Source organism: Dryobates pubescens, chromosome 1 (assembly GCF_014839835.1).
Source record: "Dryobates pubescens isolate bDryPub1 chromosome 1, bDryPub1.pri, whole genome shotgun sequence".
In the NCBI taxonomy this organism is placed as follows: domain Eukaryota; kingdom Metazoa; phylum Chordata; class Aves; order Piciformes; family Picidae; genus Dryobates; species Dryobates pubescens.
Genome location: NC_071612.1, coordinates 57,942,566 through 57,962,226, shown reverse-complemented (window position 1 = coordinate 57,962,226; position 19,661 = coordinate 57,942,566). Strand labels below are relative to the sequence as shown.

At 41.5% G+C, this 19,661-nt stretch overlaps 1 protein-coding gene across 2 annotated transcripts in view; it reads right to left on the bottom strand.

Annotated features, from left to right (window-relative positions):
- WWC2 (WW and C2 domain containing 2) overlaps positions 1 to 15,619 on the bottom strand; it is a 95,631-nt gene extending 80,012 nt beyond the window's left edge. For both annotated transcript variants that reach the window (XM_009896356.2, XM_054166347.1), the window contains exon 1: positions 15,236 to 15,619. In XM_009896356.2, the coding sequence (XP_009894658.2) occupies positions 15,236 to 15,366 (131 nt within the window). In that variant the 5' untranslated portion in view covers positions 15,367 to 15,619. The remainder of the gene's footprint in view (positions 1 to 15,235) is intronic.
- Positions 15,620 to 19,661: the final 4,042 nt, after the last annotated feature.

Here is a 19,661-nt window from a genome sequence, read left to right as displayed (position 1 = left end):
GATACAGAAGGAAGCAGCAGCACTTGGTGACCTTCACTGGCAGCACAAGAATTAGTCTGGTTGATGACGCATGGCAATCCACTGTGCCAGATGAAAAAAAAAGCAGGCTAGAGCAGTTTTTGATTCTTTCACTGGGCTTTGGGAAGAAAAAGAACCACCTCTTGCTTTTACAAACCTGACTAGGAAGCTTAACTCATGTAAAAAGGACCTTTACCATACTGACACTCACCATGCTTAGGTTGTAATTCAAGTTCTTTACGGGTGCTTCAGACAGTAGGGACACAGGCAAAATGATCCACGTAGCATGATGTTCCTGTGATACGTATAGTAGGCAGAAAGACTTAAGTCTGCCAGTAGAGCAAAGTAGAGCAGAGCATAGCTCAGAGAGCAGAATGAGGTAGAGAAGGGTCAGAGAAATCCCTCAGCTGAGATATGGAAGATGCAAGCTTCCCACTAAGACACTACAAGGACTGAAACACCCCAACTCTGTCCTTCATGTCTTTGTTTCCTTGTTTTGCTTCCTCCAGCTGCTACATACCTCAGAAAAACAGCAGAAGAAGAAAAAGCAATTTCCAGGGACAAAGGTAGCCCAAAACCTAACCAGGGCATTCTGAAGTCAACTTTTAGGCATCTGCAAAGAAAGGCCTGGCTAAGCATGTCTTTACAGCCCAAGAAGCAGAACTAGTATGAACTGTACACATCAAATCATGCTCCTGACAGTCGCCAACAATCCTAGTTGTATTAAGCTGCCAACAAGCTAAAACATGTTGTAGACTTCAGGACACTGAAAAAGCTGTATTCTACTGCCACCAGCACCCATATCTACCTTTTATTTATTCCATACTATTCACACAGATAGAGTGATATATTTGAATAGGCTAAGATCCACTCTTCCCATCACTCCTATCTTCTGCTTATTCACTTCAGCTATTTTCTGAGTGAAATAAAATTAAATGCAAGGAACAGAGGGCATACAGAACATGGAAGCTGAAGCTGGGCACTGCTGTTCATAAATTGCTTTTAGATTTTTATCAAGAGGACAAATATATTTCAGAAGAATTTCCACAGCAGCGCTTCTTTCCATTAATTTGTCTGCCTTTCCCCCCAGGAAATTTTCAGAATGTTCCATTTTCAAACCTGAAAGCTAGGCTTTCCTGTTGCCTTGGGTTACGACAAGGGTTAAAGAAACAAGCCTTGGATGTTCAGGTACCTCCTCCAAATCATTCATTCAGGGAAGATGGCCTTTCAATGGCATCAAATCAGGGAAGAGCTTGGTATGTGATTCTTTCACATTTCAGACCAGTACCCTGACTGACAAACACCAAAATCCTCCCAGTCTTTTATATTCCCTAAAAGGCCTCTGACAAAAAAATCTCATCAAAACAGAAGGGAACATTTTATACAGACTTATCAACACTGCAACTTCTGAAAAAAAAGCTGTTTATTCAAATATTTCAATCAACTTCAACCATTGCTTTGTCTTACAACATTCATTTTCTCTCTTTTCGTCTACCTGTCTATTTAGTGACAGTGCAATGAAGCATCCACCTGTGGAAAAACACGTAGCACACTACTGCCACATGGACATTTTTCAGCAAGGTATTAAAGTAGCCTTGCTTTTGTATCCCACTGTTACAGGTATCACTTGGAGATTCCCTTGTGACAAATTTATCTCTTACAAATGAAGCAGTTTCCAGTCTGTTAGCAACTATTAGTATACTAATTATTCACTACATAAATTATGGCCTCTAGTAGAAAAATAAACAAACAAACAAACAGCATATTTATCATTTTTGCAAGAAATATCTCTCTGTATCTTAGCTTGAAATGACACACTTTAAGCAAGGGGGGGGGGGGGGGAATTATCGTTCTTCCTAAAGTGGCAGGAATCTTAAGATCCAAAACAAACCATGCAGTACAAAGAAGATTAGAAAATGCTAGGATCATCAAGAACCCCATGTAATTTAAAGGCAACTTCAAGATAGCCCCCAATCAAACCAAATATGCAGCCAGCAGGCCAGTTCTTTCAAGTATTCATCCACAGGTAGTAATTTAAAAGACAATCACAGTGGTGAATAAAAGCTGTTATGAACTATGAAGTACAGCAAGGTGCCATTCAGGAGAGTTGTTTTCAATCATCCATCTCTGAAAGTGCCTTCTGGAACAAACTTTAAAATGTTGTCCCTTCCAAAGTCACATGAAGAGGAAAAAAGGGGGAAGAGGAAAAAAGGGGGAAGAGGAAAAAAGGGGGAAGAGGAAAAAAGGGGGAAGAGGAAAAAAGGGGGAAGAGGAAAAAAGGGGGAAGAGGAAAAAAGGGGGAAGAGGAAAAAAGGGGGAAGAGGAAAAAAGGGGGAAGAGGAAAAAAGGGGGAAGAGGAAAAAAGGGGGAAGAGGAAAAAAGGGGGAAGAGGAAAAAAGGGGGAAGAGGAAAAAAGGGGGAAGAGGAAAAAAGGGGGAAGAGGAAAAAAGGGGGAAGAGGAAAAAAGGGGGAAGAGGAAAAAAGGGGGAAGAGGAAAAAAGGGGGAAGAGGAAAAAAGGGGGAAGAGGAAAAAAGGGGGAAGAGGAAAAAAGGGGGAAGAGGAAAAAAGGGGGAAGAGGAAAAAAGGGGGAAGAGGAAAAAAGGGGGAAGAGGAAAAAAGGGGGAAGAGGAAAAAAGGGGGAAGAGGAAAAAAGGGGGAAGAGGAAAAAAGGGGGAAGAGGAAAAAAGGGGGAAGAGGAAAAAAGGGGGAAGAGGAAAAAAGGGGGAAGAGGAAAAAAGGGGGAAGAGGAAAAAAGGGGGAAGAGGAAAAAAGGGGGAAGAGGAAAAAAGGGGGAAGAGGAAAAAAGGGGGAAGAGGAAAAAAGGGGGAAGAGGAAGAATCAAAAAGCCTGATCTGTATCACCATGATAATTTGTTTTGCTACAAGCAATTCACCTGCTAAACCATAGTATCACTAATTTAACTAACACATCAGTGTAACCGGTTAACGACTCCTTAGCAAACCTCAAAATTCAGTGGACTGAAATCTTTCTCTCAGAGCACAGATATAGAAAGAGAACACACAGATTACAAGTAACAGAAGAAAACCAAAAAAGAACCTGCAAAGCCAGAAACTAGCCCGACTAAAAAGCTTATGGTGTTTGTGTGCTTTGCTGCATCCCATAATTTCTCTAGTCATTTGAACACTGTTTCAGGAATGTCCTGCAGAGGTCCCAGATGATTATTCACATCCATAGCATTCTACTGTTCACTAGAATGATTGTAAATGTGTTAACAGTTCATTTCAAACATTTCAATACTTATGACATGACAACGAGGTCTTTACTCTCTGTCAGACTGATGCCTTGAATTGCATCCTCTTTTGTACAACCATCTACTACTCACAGGTTCTTTTGTACAACCATCTACTACTCACAGGTTCAGCAAAATAATTTTAAAATATTTAATACTTCCATTCCAAATGATCCTTCTTCATGTGTAAGTAACTAAAGGACCATCTCAGCCTAACAGCCCTGCATAAAATAACGCTGGCAACGTCAAAAGAATGCGGGAAATGTGAAAAACTTTGGCAAAACTCCTAATGTCCAGGAACATTAGGATACAGAAACATAGAAGAAAAGGCCTTAATTTCTGGGGCTTTCCTACAGGTCTACATTCCAATCCAGTAAATTAAAGGGAACAGTATTATTTAGTCCGAAAGGGTGACATTCAAGCCAGGCCCTCAGAGATCACATCATTACAATTCCAGTTTTGGCAGTCTGTCACTGTTCACTCTGGAATTTAGTACTGAATAGTTTTGTGCCTTGAACTTGTACTTCAGCTTATTTTGCAAATCTCTCCTAGAGAAGTCCATAGCACACCAAACTGGAATTGTTCAATTCAGTATTCAGTACCATCCAAACTAAAATGTGGGGGTAACATGCAAGTCTTTGCAGTTTGCACTGAAAGTCTCGAACAACAAAACCCCAAAATACCATTTGTGTCAGATCCTGCCAACAAGAAAACTGTCCACTACTGGGAATGCAATTAAAATCCATGCAATGCCTCAAGAAAAATATACTCACATGTAACATTTGCAAGATCATACTTCTAAATGTATCACAAATTACTGTACAAGATGGAATGATGTGTTCAGACAGCACTGACAGAATGAGTTGCAAAGGATTTGATTTTTCTTTTTTTGCAATATGTGAATATGCCGAGTACACATTGTATAGATCTCAGGAATGTGGGTGTCAGATGGAGATGGAGAGGGGTCTTAGGTACACCTAGGGATACATCCCCAAGTGTACACAAAAAGCGTAAGTAAGTACTTAATGCAGAGCCTTGACCTAACTTCTGTCAAAATTTTAGCAACAAATTAGAGAACAGAAGTAATGTGTTAGTACATTCCCATCCAGACATCATTTTCTAAAGAAAATAAGCAACTAAGCTCCTAAACTTCTGGCATTCATGATTTTCTCAAAGGATGCTTGTCATATCTCTTAAAAAATGATTTTAAATTACATCATTTGGTACTGTACCAAGAAATGATGCATACAAAGATACCCCAAGCTCGGTATTCACAGTGTAACTCAAAACAGCCAAGTAGGTTTAAAATGTAATACAAACTAACACCACACATTTGACAAGAGTGGTAGATGGTTTACATCACTTTTCCTCACAAGTAAATTTTGATTCATACACATATCAGACAGAAACACCAAAGATAGGTCAAAGGAGCTTGTGGCAGTTTTAGGCTATGCCTTTAAAATTTAGCTGCAGATTTTGAGCAGAAACTGAGTTAGTCGTGCTAAGTTAATGTGATGGGAAACTTCAACCCACCACAGAGCTTTACGAGCACCAGTAACAACAGACTATTTCACATAAGTGAAGTCTGTTAGATTCCACCACGTGTCCCACTTTCCCCACTGCCCTCCAAAAGCAGAAAGCATTCAAATGCTCCCTTCCTCATTCAGCTCCCAGCTATTACAGCCTTATGGCACTATAAAGCTTTTTCTATGACAACTGGCCTCCACTGGATCTTTGTGGAACAGAAGCCAAGCTCAGCAGCCCACAGTTAGGCTCTGCACTTGTCAGGGACAGCAGCACTCACCTAGAGGCTCTACACAGCCGGAACGGCTCAAGAATATGAATTGAATCACAGGATGAGACTGACAATCATTTTGCTAAATAACAGCCCTGGTTCATAAACCTCCAATACATTTCTTTCTCTGATGCAAAACAACTGTTGATTAGCCAACTGGAATTTTTAAGAGAGTTATTTCTGACAGGAATTAACAAAACATCTCTATGAAAACTCTTAACAGCAGTGAAGAAGCAGAAAGGCTTAAACATTTTTTAGTATAAACAAGGAAACCTGACTTAAGAATGAGACACATTTCTCAACTAAACTATGTTTTTAAACTGACAGTATTAAACAAGGGGAAAAAACCACATCCCACTGTTTTCTTGCCAAGAACAAATACATGTCTTTCCCTGACAATTTTCTGCAATCCACCACAGGCATTGAGCAAGGTTAAAATGCCAACTTTTTCAGCTGAAATGGGCCATGCATTCTTTTCTGAAGTATTAGAGAATCACACAGCAAATCACCCTGTTCTTCAACAACCAGAATCTCCCAGAGAGTGAGAGGCAGAAGTGACCAGCATTCTTCCTCCACAGTGTGAAGGAATAAAACCACTGCCACCCAGCTGTACGTCAGGGGACATCGGTGCTTTGGTCAAACTGTATTACGTGACAAGAAGCAACTAAAACATCTGCCTGCCACAGAGCTAACCAGCAAGCACCATTCGTTGTGCATTGGGCATGTTTACTGCCATACGGCATGATGGAGTTGTACACAATCTGCAGAATATCAAAAGATCATCTGCCACATAATTAAAAATCCCTGCATCTTTGTCAGACACTGCCAGCTCAGAGAGGTAAGCTCCTGAGAATGAAGGGCCAGCCATTGAATCAGAGTAAGAATTTTTAACAGATCTGATCTACAGACCATAAGATATGCTTAACTGAACAAGACCACAGTTTAGCACCTAAGAGTATTTTAAAAGGGAACAATAGATGTGCAAAGTACTGTTCCTTCATTAACAACACAAGAAAGTTGAGAATACAAAGACAGTGTCCTAGAAGGACTTAGTTAAATACAGATTATTCTTTATCTTTTCCTCCATAACAAAAGTGAAAGGCATTTGTTATTTCTAGATTGTAAAAGCCTGGTTATCAGAATGAACAGGATATTATCGAAGGTGTCCCAGTATAGTTTTCTTTTTCATGATTCAAATAAAGATTGAAGTTTGATTGAATTGAGAGAAAAGTACAGAAACAAAGCAGGTCCAACATACGGTATTGCATAGCAATGTGTGTAAAGTATGTCAAGACACTGTCTTGGGACAACAAACAATTACTTTGAATACAATGTGTTCAGAGCTGAGATAAAGCTGCCTTTCTTCAAGTACAAACAGTATCCAAGTTCAAAGAATAGCATCTAATCTTGTTCTATGAGATGCAAATGATTGTTTCAGTTGACAGAATACATTCCTACCACTGACAGACTGCTTCTAGCCCAGGAACCTTAACCAACCAAAAAAAGATCCAACAGCAAATTAACCTCTTAGAAGTACATTTACAGGAGAGGGGAACAATCTCTCCCCCAGGAAGCCCTTTCATTAGCCTTTTAAAAACCAGAGTCAGAGATTAACTTCTATCAGGTAGGAACTCACCAACACTACTGCATTTGCACAGAAAATGTCACTGGGAAGAGCAATAGTACTCAGCAACACTCAAAATATGCCATTAAAAAATATCCAAACTGTCCTTTGCTTCACAAAGCAAAGTGCTCTAGCAACACAAAAGAGAAACCATACCTATTTACTCTATCACTCCAATTTTCAGCCACTAGGTGTTCTTTCCAAATGAGGACAAGACAATTTGTCCATACAGATTACTCCCTCAGATACATGAAGACAAATGGCTCCAGTTCACCTCATACAATAAAACACTCATCATTCTGCTGAGATACTTTGCAGCAGAGTTTAAAATAATTAGGAATTATTATGATAATTATGAAAAAAATACACCAAGGAATTTCTGATCTACTTTCACATATAGTAGAAACTAACTGTTCATGAGCACAGCAGCTGAGGTCAATGGCAGCACATTCCTGATAAACAAAACTAATTTTGTGCTGACAAAATTTCTCTTCAACAAGAGCTTCATAGTTACAAACATTTATAAAGTCATTTAAATTTTGTAACACCATAACTATTTCTCGGTGACAGCAAACATGTTTAGAATCAAGATATCTGTAGCATAATACTCCTGCTTCACAGCAAAGCACACATGAACACAAAGACACACAAGAAAATAATGGAGAAACCCAACAAAAGACAGACACCCATGACCCACAGTTCTGTGGCAGCTAGGATTGACCTGCATCTTTCTCTGCAGAGTGCCACCCTCACCTTTTGCTCCCAGCTTTGGACTTGCTTCCTACCTCATATCACCTGACTGTGATAGAAAATACCACTAAAACCAAGTGATTTCATTGCAACCAAATAATCTTCTGGGCTCAGTTTACTATTTGGTGTCAGGAAGGGAACAGGTAAACACAACCATGACAGTTTAGACTCAGTGGGCCGTGTTACCCCTCTGCAGTCCTTTTCCACTTCCCATACAGGCCACTTTAGTAAGAATTTACACAGTCCCAGCTTAACAGTTGTAGAACCTTAGTACTGTTTCTGTCTGTGCCTTTCTGAAAATACTACTGTATGTTCATCCATTTTTGAATTCTGCCATTACTTCCACAAGTAGTATTCTATTTTTGCTGTGATATAAAAATAGTGAAATCTAAAATTCCTATAAGATTTTTCCAGGCTAACAAGAAAGAAGTAGCAAGAAAACCAAAACAAAACCCACTTGTCTCTAGTGTGTTACAACCATTAGTAAGTGGAAGTAGAGACATTCTCATATCATGTTCTAATAACCAAGATAACATGTTCAAAACAGAATTTTAACCAAAAGGTTGAACACAAGTTATTCAACTGGAGACAAACAGGAACTCCTAATGAAATGTGTACAGATCTCTCAGGTTGTAATTTGTGCTATTTGATCTACAAACTGACCTGTACCTGTAAAAATGGAAATTTTTCCCCAGCCATTACTTCAAACTGAAGCCAGCTCCCCTTCTCTGAAAATATAAGATAGGTCTCAAGTATTCCTCCATTTAACCATATTGTAGTAGAAAAACATCTCTAGTAAACAGCTCAGCTCCATTTATTTGAAAAAAGATCTATTTTCATTTATCTGTACAACTTTTCATTAAGGCTTTCATTGTGCATGGCAACTACAGTAATATCAATCTTGTGTATATATATATATACACACACACAAGACAGATTTTAAGTGAATATATACATATATTCAGATTTTAAGTGTGTGTATATATATATATATATCAAGACAGATTTTAAGTGAAATAGGCCCAACAGGCAAGGACTACAGACACAGGTCTGGATAAAACAGAGTCTAGACCACTTGCCCTGCTTTATATACCAGGTCACATTTCTTGGCTTCAACCAGCAGTACATACTTTGCACACATAAGCAAATACCTCACAGTATTTCCTGACTTGTTAACTTCACATGTCCTGAGATGAAAGATACACTGCAGCCCTATCATTCCCAGAGAAATAAAGAATAAAAGTGTTATCTCAGTGTGGTGGGTTGAGATTTCCCCTCAGCACTAACTTTGCCAGACCAGCTCCGTTGGAAAGCAAACAGAAGCTGTATTTACAAGCAAAGCTACAATCTACAGTGGAATGCAATGAATATGTACAAAATATACAGTATTTACAATATTTTACAGATACTCATAAACAACACAGAACCCCCCTGGTCAGAGACCATGGAAGCTGTTTCTCTGCCCCTTCCACCCCCTGTCCAAAAGGGAGAAAGGAACAGAGAGAAAGCAAGGGTTAGACTTAACCAAAATAATGCAGCCAAGGTCAGCCGAAAGCAGGTTAATCTATCCCAAGTGAAGCAAGCAGAAAAGAGAAAGAATTGCTTTGGTACAGCCAGTCTTATACTAGATATTTTCCCCAATGAAATTGTTTAGAATTATCTTTAGTTTTCCTTTTTACACCCAATAGTGATTTATTTATATTTTTCGACTTTTCTGTTCAAAATTTGTAACAAAATTTTAAAGGCATAGCCTGAAACTACCACACTCAGAGTCACCATAGCCATTTTCACTAGTGCTAGAATCAACAGCACAGCACCAAGGAAATGACAGACTAGTTAACCACACCAACTCCAAGCACTATGTATTCTAATATAGCTGTGATAGCATCAGATAGTATTAGCACTGTAATATTAGAATTCCAACTTCACACTGGATAAATAAATGGTGTCAGAAGTTCAGACACAGCTGGTCTCTCATTTAGAGTTCAATATTTGTATCACAAGTTTTATTTTGAATAAATATACATCAACTAAGTAAAAGCTATTTCCAACTTGTCACTGGGAACCAGAATGAGATACCAGACGGTTTCACAGGGAATATGCACATTCCTGAGCAGACAAGGAGTCAGAAACACATTATGTGGAACCGGTTAAAAAAAAGAGCAAATGATACCATAGGATGACACAAGGCAGAAAAAGATACTTGAGGAAGAATCACTGTCCTACATCACAAGAAGATTATTACAAATTGTGCACCTTGGATTGTCATGATATAATCTTCTACTCATTTTCCACAAGAGGCAGGTGACTATTTCTTAAGGTTAAAATGTCAAAAGCTATGTTGAAGCAATCACTTAACAGCTCTACACCACTGAAAATGTAAAGGCCCCACTCTCTCCTCAGTTACTACCAAACAAGTGAGATGCAAGAGAAAGAATAAGAAAGAGAACCTTTCAGTAATGGTTTGCCATTGCAAGCCGCAGTTTAAAGAAGGGATTTATCAAGACTTGCTCTAGTTGTACCTTAAGTCAGCAATACTGAGACTTGCACTTAGAATTAAAATCCATCCCCTTCATATTGTAATGCTAGCAATTAAAGTCAATAGTATTCAAGAGACAGCTGAATGGTACTTCCGTATCTTGAATAATTTTGTTCCCCTCTGCTCATCTACAAGTTTTAACGTTTCAGAATGTTATTCGTATTTTAGCTGAAGACCTGCAATCACCAGTTTCACAGAGAACTCTCCTTGCCTCAGACACCAGACACTTAGTATAGTAAAAGTTATTCAACTCATCTGTCAAAACACAGCTTACTTGCATGCAGAAATGAATTAATCCAAATGTATTTTCCAATCTCTGATGCGATTCCCTTTTCTGCTTGCCACCTTTAACTTTTACAAGCACAGCGCCTGAAACATCTCCTACTTTAGTCTCCACTGTGCCTGAAAGCCTTCTACCACAGACACACCTCTCTGAGCTACAGTAGTGTCCAGGAAAACCAGGATGAAAGTCTTCCTGCTCAGGAAACCTCAGCATCTCCCCTCCTCACAGCCTCTGCTGTTCACAGGACAAGAGACAGCTAGTTCCAGTGAAAAAGTAAGGAACAAAGTGCCCTTCCTTTCTACAGCACACCAAGACATGCAACATTTAACTGCTGAAACCTAATGAACGTTCTAATTCAGACAAACCCTGCACAAGTAACAGATGCCATGATAAAAGATGTTGTGTTTTCATCTCCACAAAAAATGAAAGCAGCAATGGAAATTCCATTGCCTTTCCACATCACCACAAAGAAAACTCACCAACAGCCTTTTAACTCAAAGTTCTTTGTTTCTGCACATCCAATGCTTCTCAAGCGCTATCTTGGTTATACAATTAGGAAGTACTCTAGAACATTCTAGGAGAAGTATCCTGTGAGCTATTACAAATGTACATTTTAAACAGGTTTTCCTCCTCACTGGAAAGCAAAGCGAAAAGGGGGCAGAAAGAAAGTATAGCTTTGTTTTCATAGCAACTCAGTCCTTACCACGAAGTGTAGCTACACATTTAAGTAAAGATCACTCGCAGCTTCAGAATTTGTGATGTGCAATTCACTTCAGGCAAGCTATACAAAATAAAAACTAATTAACAAAAAAATCCGTGGGAAGAGGTTGTTTTTAGCCAGTAGCAATCAGCAGTGAAGCATGGCACAATTTACCATGTAGAAACCAAGATTCCTGGTTTAAAAAAACAAACATCCAGCTGCTGAAGACTTCAAGGTACTGAGATTCCTATCTCCTATTCCACTCTTCCTTGGTATTCTACTCTACTGGTTTCATTAAGCAATATAATAAACATGAGGCCTATAGAAAATGGGATGAACAATGTGGAAAAGAAAAAAATAACAGAAAACCAAACAGAATAGAATAGAATAAACCAGGTTGGAAGAGACCTTCAAGATCATCACGTCCAACCCATCAACCAATCCAACAGCACCTAAACAACTAACCCATGGCACCAAGCACCCCATCAAGTCTCCTCCTGGAAACCACCAATGATGGCAACTCCACCACCTCCCCAGGCAGCCCATTCCAATGGGCAATCACTCTCTCTGTACAGAACTTCTTCCTCACATCCAACCTAAACCGCCCCTGGCGCAGCCTGAGACTGTGTCCTCTTGTTCTGGTACTGGCTGCCTGGGAGAAGAGACCAACATCCGCCTGTCTACAACTTCCCTTCAGGTAGTTATAGAGAGTGATAAGGTCACCCCTGAGTCTCCTTCTCTCCAGGCTAAGCAACCCTAGTTCCCTCAGTCTTTCCTCATAGGGCTTGTGTTCCAAACCCCTCACCAACTTCGTTGCCCTTCTCTGGACTCGTTCCAGCAAGTCAACCTCCTTCCTAAACTGAGGGGCCCAGAACTGGACACAGTACTCAAGGTGTGGCCTAACCAGTGCAGTGTACAGGGGCAGAATGACCTCCCTGCTCCTGCTGGCCACACTGTTCTTGATGCAGGCCAGGATGCCATTGGCCCTCTTGGCTGCCTGGGCACACTGCAGGCTCATGTTCAGCCTACCATCAACCAGCTTTCCTTTTCAAATTTTTCTACACTCCTCTTAATTGTATATAAGGGGAAAAAACAGAACCATATGAACACGTTAGTGTAACTCAGTATCTCAGGAGCTTGTATGAGTTTCAAGGGAACTTCAGAAAAAACCTGTGAATTCCTCTAACCTTTTCATCCAGCTCATCCTCTTCAGTCCACAGTTGCCTTTTTATAACTTTCTCAAGTAGTAGTAGGATACAATTGATATTTTGGCCTATTTCCCTTAGAAAACTGTCAAGACTAGCGAGTTCTCAATTTGCTGAAGCTTGGAGGAGTCATAAACAAAGTAGTAACATATTTACACATTCAGCAAATGGAATCAATACTACAAGTCCTTCATTCTCGCCTTTATGCTTTTCTTTATCACACTATGTTTTAAAGTGCCCTCTCTTTTGGGCCACCAGTCTTCAAAGCAAATCAACACAGTACTCCAAGTGTTTGGAGAGAAAAAAATTTTAAAAAAATAAAATAAAATCACTGTTCAAGAGTGCAAAACATTTAAAAACCCCCAAAGTACAATTCAAATAGCTTCTGCAACAACATTCTTGCCCTTACAAGTGAGATTCTCTAATGTCAATGGGATTACTGAGATAAATCAAGTGGACAAAACTGAAAACTGAGCCCCAAGCTTGAAGATGAGGGGAGTTTTATTCCACAGCTGTAGACACAGCTATCATACTAACCACCTAAGCAGTAACAAATACGTGTTCTGTCAGAAGTCTAGAAATGCACATGAGAAAAAGCATCACTCACTGAATTTTCCCAGAAGCTTTGAAATACTGTATTTTCAACTGTCAGCTCATTTCTAGACATGAATATTTTAAATTAGTAACAAAGATTCCAAAACATACTCAAATACACCTGGAACCTACAGGCATATGCGTGATGTCTGGTATCACTAGTCTTCAGCCTTTGCATCTTCTAAATCAAAAAGGAAAAAAAAATATTTTAAAACATCAAGCATGACTCTTCCATGTAATCATCCAAGGAATGCAGTGTAATAACATTATAAGGAATATTGGCTATAAAAACTTACCCAGTCTACACTTGTTTTAGCAATGAAAGATTTCAGGGGTCCTGGTACTATAATATTTGACAAGCAGATTAAGAAAACTTTATGACCTTAGCATTAAATAGTTTAAAAAACAACAACAACAACACACAACCAACTAAAGTATCAATCAAGGAAATGCATTTTTGGTCTTTCTGTTATCTTTGTTTTGACAATTATCTTTGTTTTGACAATTTAAGAAACAGCAAGAATCCAGATACATTGATAGACTTGGAAGATCACTTTTCACTTTTTCTGAGAGCAAGCCCTAATGACATCTCGTATCATTTCCGAACATACATTCGTTACAGGACTTTACTGCACTTCTCATTCACTTTTCCAAACCAGGTCACCAGTACAAATAAAAATTATAAATACAGATACATTAAATGGGCTTTTCAGACTCTTCTTTGGAGGCAATTCAGCTTCACGGTGAGCCATGTATACTAAACCAGATCCTCTCAAGCACCTAGGGCAAAATCCCTCTGTTTGTTTTGCATGACTGACATAGGTTAACAATTATTTCAAACACTGCTCTTTCTGAGAAAGGTCTGTAGTTCCTCAAGTTCTCATTACAAAGTCTCAGGGGCTTGAGTTCTCTTTCATCTGTAAACAAGATATTAATGAAACAATATTTACCCTGTCCCTATAGGATGGCAAACACACGTGTGTTACTCATTTAGCTGGCTACTCCGTTAACGAGAATGAAAACTAAAATTTCACTACCAAATATGAACACTCTTGAACTTTTCAGGACTACAGAATGTGAAACACATTTTAAATCAGTATACTCATGAGGCAGGATTATAGCAAGTACACTGCGATGTCGACTAAACGCAACTTCAAATCCGCTATTTCTAGGGACAGTAAAAGCAGAAGATTTTTGGTGGTGGTGGTTGGTTTTCTTTCCTATGGTAAAAAAATGTAAATAATCACCTGAGAAGGCCTGGTATAATAAATAACGCGGTCCCATATGCCTTACCACCTCACTAGCATTTACAAGGTACTTAACACGTTTAGAAGTACAAAAGAATTCCTGCCACTACAGGAATTTGCAGTTACAGCAAGCAGGGCAGAGAAGCAGGCCCAATACGGCATACGCTTGTCAAAACTTTCCCTGTGCAACTCACAGCCAGCAAGCTCTGGCACAACTACATTTTCTAATTTCTCCAGAGACCCGGCATCTTCATTTATAATTCAGTGCAGCTTGTTCCATAAATTTATAATGTCTTAAAAGTTTTTGGTAACTAAGACTACACTGTCTTCAGTAGCTGTTTCCAAAATGCACAGTTTTGGGGTTTAATTACTTTTCAGGACCACCATGGACAAAGTACAGGTTTTACAATAGGTATCTTGGGCCTCTATCACATCCATCTTATTAAGAACAGCCATTGAAGCCTACCCAAAGAGCCAGAATCCCTCCCCAGACGAAGACCTGCCCCGATGACTTCCGTGCGAGGAGCCTTTGTTGGTTACCTTGCTCCCTGAAGCACTTTCAAAGAAGGTTTGCCGATTTACAGCGTTTAGACCTGGAAAGGGCAACAAACACCCGGGGCTGGCGTCGGGCTGAGAGGATTTGGTCTTGCTGAGGCCTAGCGAGCACACGAGGCCTCCTACAGTCCCAGCTCTTTCTCTGCCAGCAGCCAAGACCTCTCCGGACAGCCGGGCCAGGCGGTCCCCAGAACCGGAGGGGAAGCACACGGGAGGGACAGACGTCTGGGACGCTCCGCCAGCCGGGAGGGAGGCGGCCCCACTCCGCGGCGTCCGGGGGAGAGCCAGTGTCTCACGCTTCAGAGGGACTGGCAAACTTCAGTACCTGTCGGGAACTCCCCCAACACCAGCGACCCCCGTCGCCTCTGAGAAGAATTCTGCAGGTTCCCCCCAGATCCCACTCCCTCCCCGCCCCCCAACATCAATTTACTCACCAAGCTTAACAACAGCCGAGGGGAAGGAGGGTAGGACGCGCCCCACTGCAAACCAGGGCTTCTCCCGCCTTTCTCCGGCTCCTCCGTCCCGACAGGGGCACCCTCGGGCGCACCACCCCGCTGTCGCCTAGTGTCCCGTCCCTTCACGGCGGAGCTGCCCCAGCAGCGAGGGCCCCAGCAGCGCCGCTCCGAACCCACCTCCCGCCCTGGGCCTCGCCACCTTCTTGCCAGTGTACCCACCTGTCCCGGGGGTCGATCCAGCTGGTCTGCTTGGTGTTGTGGTCGATGTAGAAGACTTTGCCGTCGTAATCCCTCGCCTCCTCCCAGCCATCGGGTAAGGGGAGCTGCCCATTCCCTGCTTTCCTAGGCATGGTCGGGCGGCGGGGCTATCTGCTCCATAGGGACAGAAAGATGGGAAGCGGGAAAAGCTCCCACCCGAGCCAGGGGGACGGGAAGGGGGCCGGGAGCAGAGGCTGGGGGGCACACAGTAGGCCGCTCGCGAAAGCCCAGGAAAGCCCTTTTCTGCGGCCGGGTCTCAGTCCACCATGCCTGGATTGCCACCTTGCCCGCGCCGCGGCAGCCCGGGTCAGGGTTGTCGGCGGAGCCCAGCTGCCGTCTGGGCGTGGGGAGCCCGGCTGAGCCCCGGGCGGCCGCCGCTCATTAGCATGAGATTAGCATCCATCTCATCTGCATGCACATTCCTCCCGCTGCATTCCTCAGGGTTAACCCTGCCGGCGCTGCCCGCCGCCGGGCTGGGCAGGCCCCAGCCGTAGGTCCGGGACAAAATAAGTCCCGTGGGGGAGTGCCGAAGGCAGGAACAGGAGAGGGTGGGGGGGAAAAGAGGCGGCAACGGGGAACTGCCCGTTTTCCCCAGCAGCTCAGGCCGTGGCACGCCGGGGCTGGGGCAGTGTAGGAGCAGGAGACAACCACCTGAAGGGGGGACAGCGGCCTCGCGTGCCAAGCCACCGATGCCCCTGCGACCTCAGGTCCCGGGCGTTGAAGCACTGCGGCTACATCCCCAAAGCTTTTTTGGGCAGCTGCAGGCGCACAGACCTACTGCCACCACCACCCTGCGGGGGAAGCGGCGCGAAGGGGCTGCGGCCCGGCGAAGGAAGCGGCACCCCGGCCCACCGACAGACCGGTGCCGCCGCCTTTTGTCTGAGAACCTGTTGCTGGCCCCGCATCAGGTGGAGCAGGCTGCTGGCGTCCTGGGCATTTTGGGGCATGGGGAACGTGCCCCAGGAAAAGGCGGGTTTGGCGCTGCCTACATGTCGCGGTGGTGTCGAGTTTCTTTTCCCTTTCATTCAAGGCCTTCTATCGTTGCTTCACAACCTTGTGAACATTCTCAAAGCTGTAGTAAGGCTCAAGGGTTCTTAAAAAAAACACGTTTAAAATACCTAATTTCAAAATTTAAATGAAAAACAAAACCTTTCTTTAACCCTAGAAGTACCTAATGTTTTGGTTCTCCTTTTTAAGAGAATGACCAGTGGAGAATACATGTGCACCACTTGCCTCCAGAATTGTTCTGGCCTAAAAAGCAGGCAGCTAAATTGCATTTGCAAGTATAGAAACCAGGTGTGAATTACTCTGCTTTATCTCACGTTTGCTGTAAGAGAGGAGCAGGCTGGTTACCATGGTTCAACTGATAGAAGGTAATTCAATGAGCTCCATTAATTTGCATGTATATCTTATTCCCAAGATTTGGCACCAGAAGTAGAGCACCTGTGGGGGAATATGACTGATTTAGCAGCTAAGACTCCTGAGTAACCTTTCTTTTAATCCCTGTTTCCAAGAATGTTTCATTTATTTTCACTTAAAGTTACTGGTTTAACAGAATTTTCCTGCAAGACTTAATTCTGGGACCCAGAGCTGTCCTGTTTTGGTTTTTTGGTTGTTGGTTTGTGGTGGTTTTGGGGTTGGTTTGTTTGTTTGTTTGTTTTTGGGTTTTTAAAGTCTGTTTGTTTACTCCATTATAGCTATCTTTAGTGTTATGTTACAAATTATGTTTTCTGAGACAATTTACACTTATTAAGTCCTGGACTTGTTCAGTGCATAACAAGTTTTTTGTATTCCACTTCAGAGGACACATATCTGACAGGCATTGCAGTAACTAATTTACAGTGCCATTGTTGTGTCTGGCCCTAAACAGAAAAAACTACCAGCAAGGTATGATTAATTTAGTTAATTGCCAAATTGGAAGAGCTAGGACCTTTATTTTGTTTATTTTATTTTGCAATACAATCTCTGCAAATGGCTCCTATACATCCCTAAAACCCCAAAATATTGAGCTCCAGACTAGCTTGAAGATTTTATTTTCACATCTGTTGTGAAACTACATACGAAAAGTAAGTCAACGGTGTTAACAGTGCAGTTAGCAATGGAGAATAGCTGAGCTGTCCTGACTTCTGGGTATCCTCAAGAGTTCAGACACTCAGGGGAAGCCTGTTGAAGTGACAGACTATTTTCATTGAGAACATGAAGTTACAATAACTGGTTGGTTTATAAAGTCCCATCTTGTTTTCCATCAGTGCAAAAAAAAAGTGTTTTTGCTGTCCATTTACTTTTGTGTTCTTTTAAACAGTCTATTCAACTTAATAAACTTGTTTATAGGTGACATCCTACAGTGAGGACATACCTCTGGCAGTTGTGGGACAGGATAAGCTGGATTTCCTTTTCCCTTTCAAAGTTAACTTTGCATTATCAATAAAACATTTTGTAATGTAAATTGATAAAGGCTATAGAGGATATACTTTTCTTTTTGAAACTAGCTGACAGTTACTTATCTTGGTATTAGCAAGGACCTTTTATAACACTATAGCTTTTTTTCCCTGAAAATCAGACCTGTTATACAGTAGCACTGGTATACTCCTACTTCCCAAATAATCCACCAGACGAAAGCATGAGATTAGATAGTTGTAATACAAAGACAAACCTTAAATCTCATTTATGTCAGTACTTCCCTTGAAGTTCATCATGGCACCTGAGGTAATACCCAAGCCCTATTCTATGTTAGTCCCAAGACAGTCAGAACCACATCTTTGATTATTGGTGAGATGAGATCTACATGGATGTGGATCTGATATTATAACCGTCTTTACCAAGGTAAAATTTCTCATCAGAAAACAGTATCTTCAGTTTATATAAATGGAAATTGCAGTTCCCTTTTTGTTGTTTGGTTGGTTTTTTGGTTGGTGGTGTTTGGGGTGGGTTTTTTTTTTAGACAAATATACTAAAATTGTTACATACTCTTCAAATTTCTATGCATATGCTTGTTTGTGTATATACAGATGTGCTTACACTGCACAGGATGCTTGGTTGTATGGTTTAGTTGATTGGGTAGTGTTGGATGATAGGTTGGACACGATGATCTCGAAGGTCTCTTCCAACCTGGTTAATTCTATTCTATTCTATTCTATTCTATTCTATTCTATTCTATTCTATTCTATTCTATTCTATTCTATTCTATTCTGTAATCTGTTGTGTGGTGTTAGGCTGTCCTCTTCCTTCCTTCATTTTCCATTGAGTATTTCATTGTGTTTGTGCCTATAGCTCGAGTCTACAGTTCAGAGTGCCAGTTTAGGACTGCTTAGAAATGACAGTATTTGAAATCAGATTGGCAAAAAGCAGGCAATATTTGTGTAAATAAATGCCAGGCTTTTAACACTGCCAGTGAGAACATTAAGCTTTCTTGAAAGATTGCTATTGTTATGCAAACTATAATCAAATTATCCTCTTGTTTTTTGCTTTTTCATCATTTGGATTGGCAGAAAATAATTTTTTCTACTATCCTATATTTTTTTCACATGTCTAATACAGGAAGGCAGAACAGATGTTTATAGTAGTTCCTTTTAGCCTAAAGTATGGTATAAATTCTAATTAAAGTAGTTTTTCAAGTATACTTCTTACATCTCAACTGATAACCTGCCTAGCATGTTGTGCTGACATTGTCAGCTGACAGCATACCACAGATTGTTTGGTTAATTGCGTAAGACAGCACAGCTCAGAAGATGTAAGCATGCTTTACTGAAAGCACAGAAGGGTGCATATGAAGGAGTTGTCCAAAAGCACAGAACAATGTCGCTGTGGCATGACTTAAGGATTTATCAGAAATTGTGATCAATAACAAGATATGCTCGATGAAAAGGAGCCAATTGGTCCTCTCTTCTGTGTTGCATATACGTATTTGACTGATCTGGAGTTCATATTCTAAGTAGTAGATAGATAAAGGACTGAGAGAAGGGCAAGAAGGCTGGTGAGAGGCCTTGAGCACAAGCCCTGTGAAGAGTGGCTGAGGGAGCTGGGATTGTTTAGCCTGGAAAAGAGGAGGCTCAGGGGAGACCTCATTGCCCTCTACAACTACCTGAAAGGTGGTTGTAGCCAGGAAGGGGTTGGTCTCTTCTCTCTAGCAACCAGCACCAGACCAAGGGGACACAGTCTCAAGGTGCGCCAAGGGAGGTTTAGACTCGAAGTGAGGAGAAAGTTCATGGAGAGAGTCATTTGTCATTGGAAAGGGCTGCCCAGGGAGGTGGTGGAGTCACCATCCCTGGAGGTGTTCAAGAGGGGATTGGACGTGGCACTTGGTGCCATGGTCTAGTTATGAGGTCTGTGGTGATGGGTTGGACTCGATGATCCTCAAGGTGTCTTCCAACCTTGGTGATACTGTGGT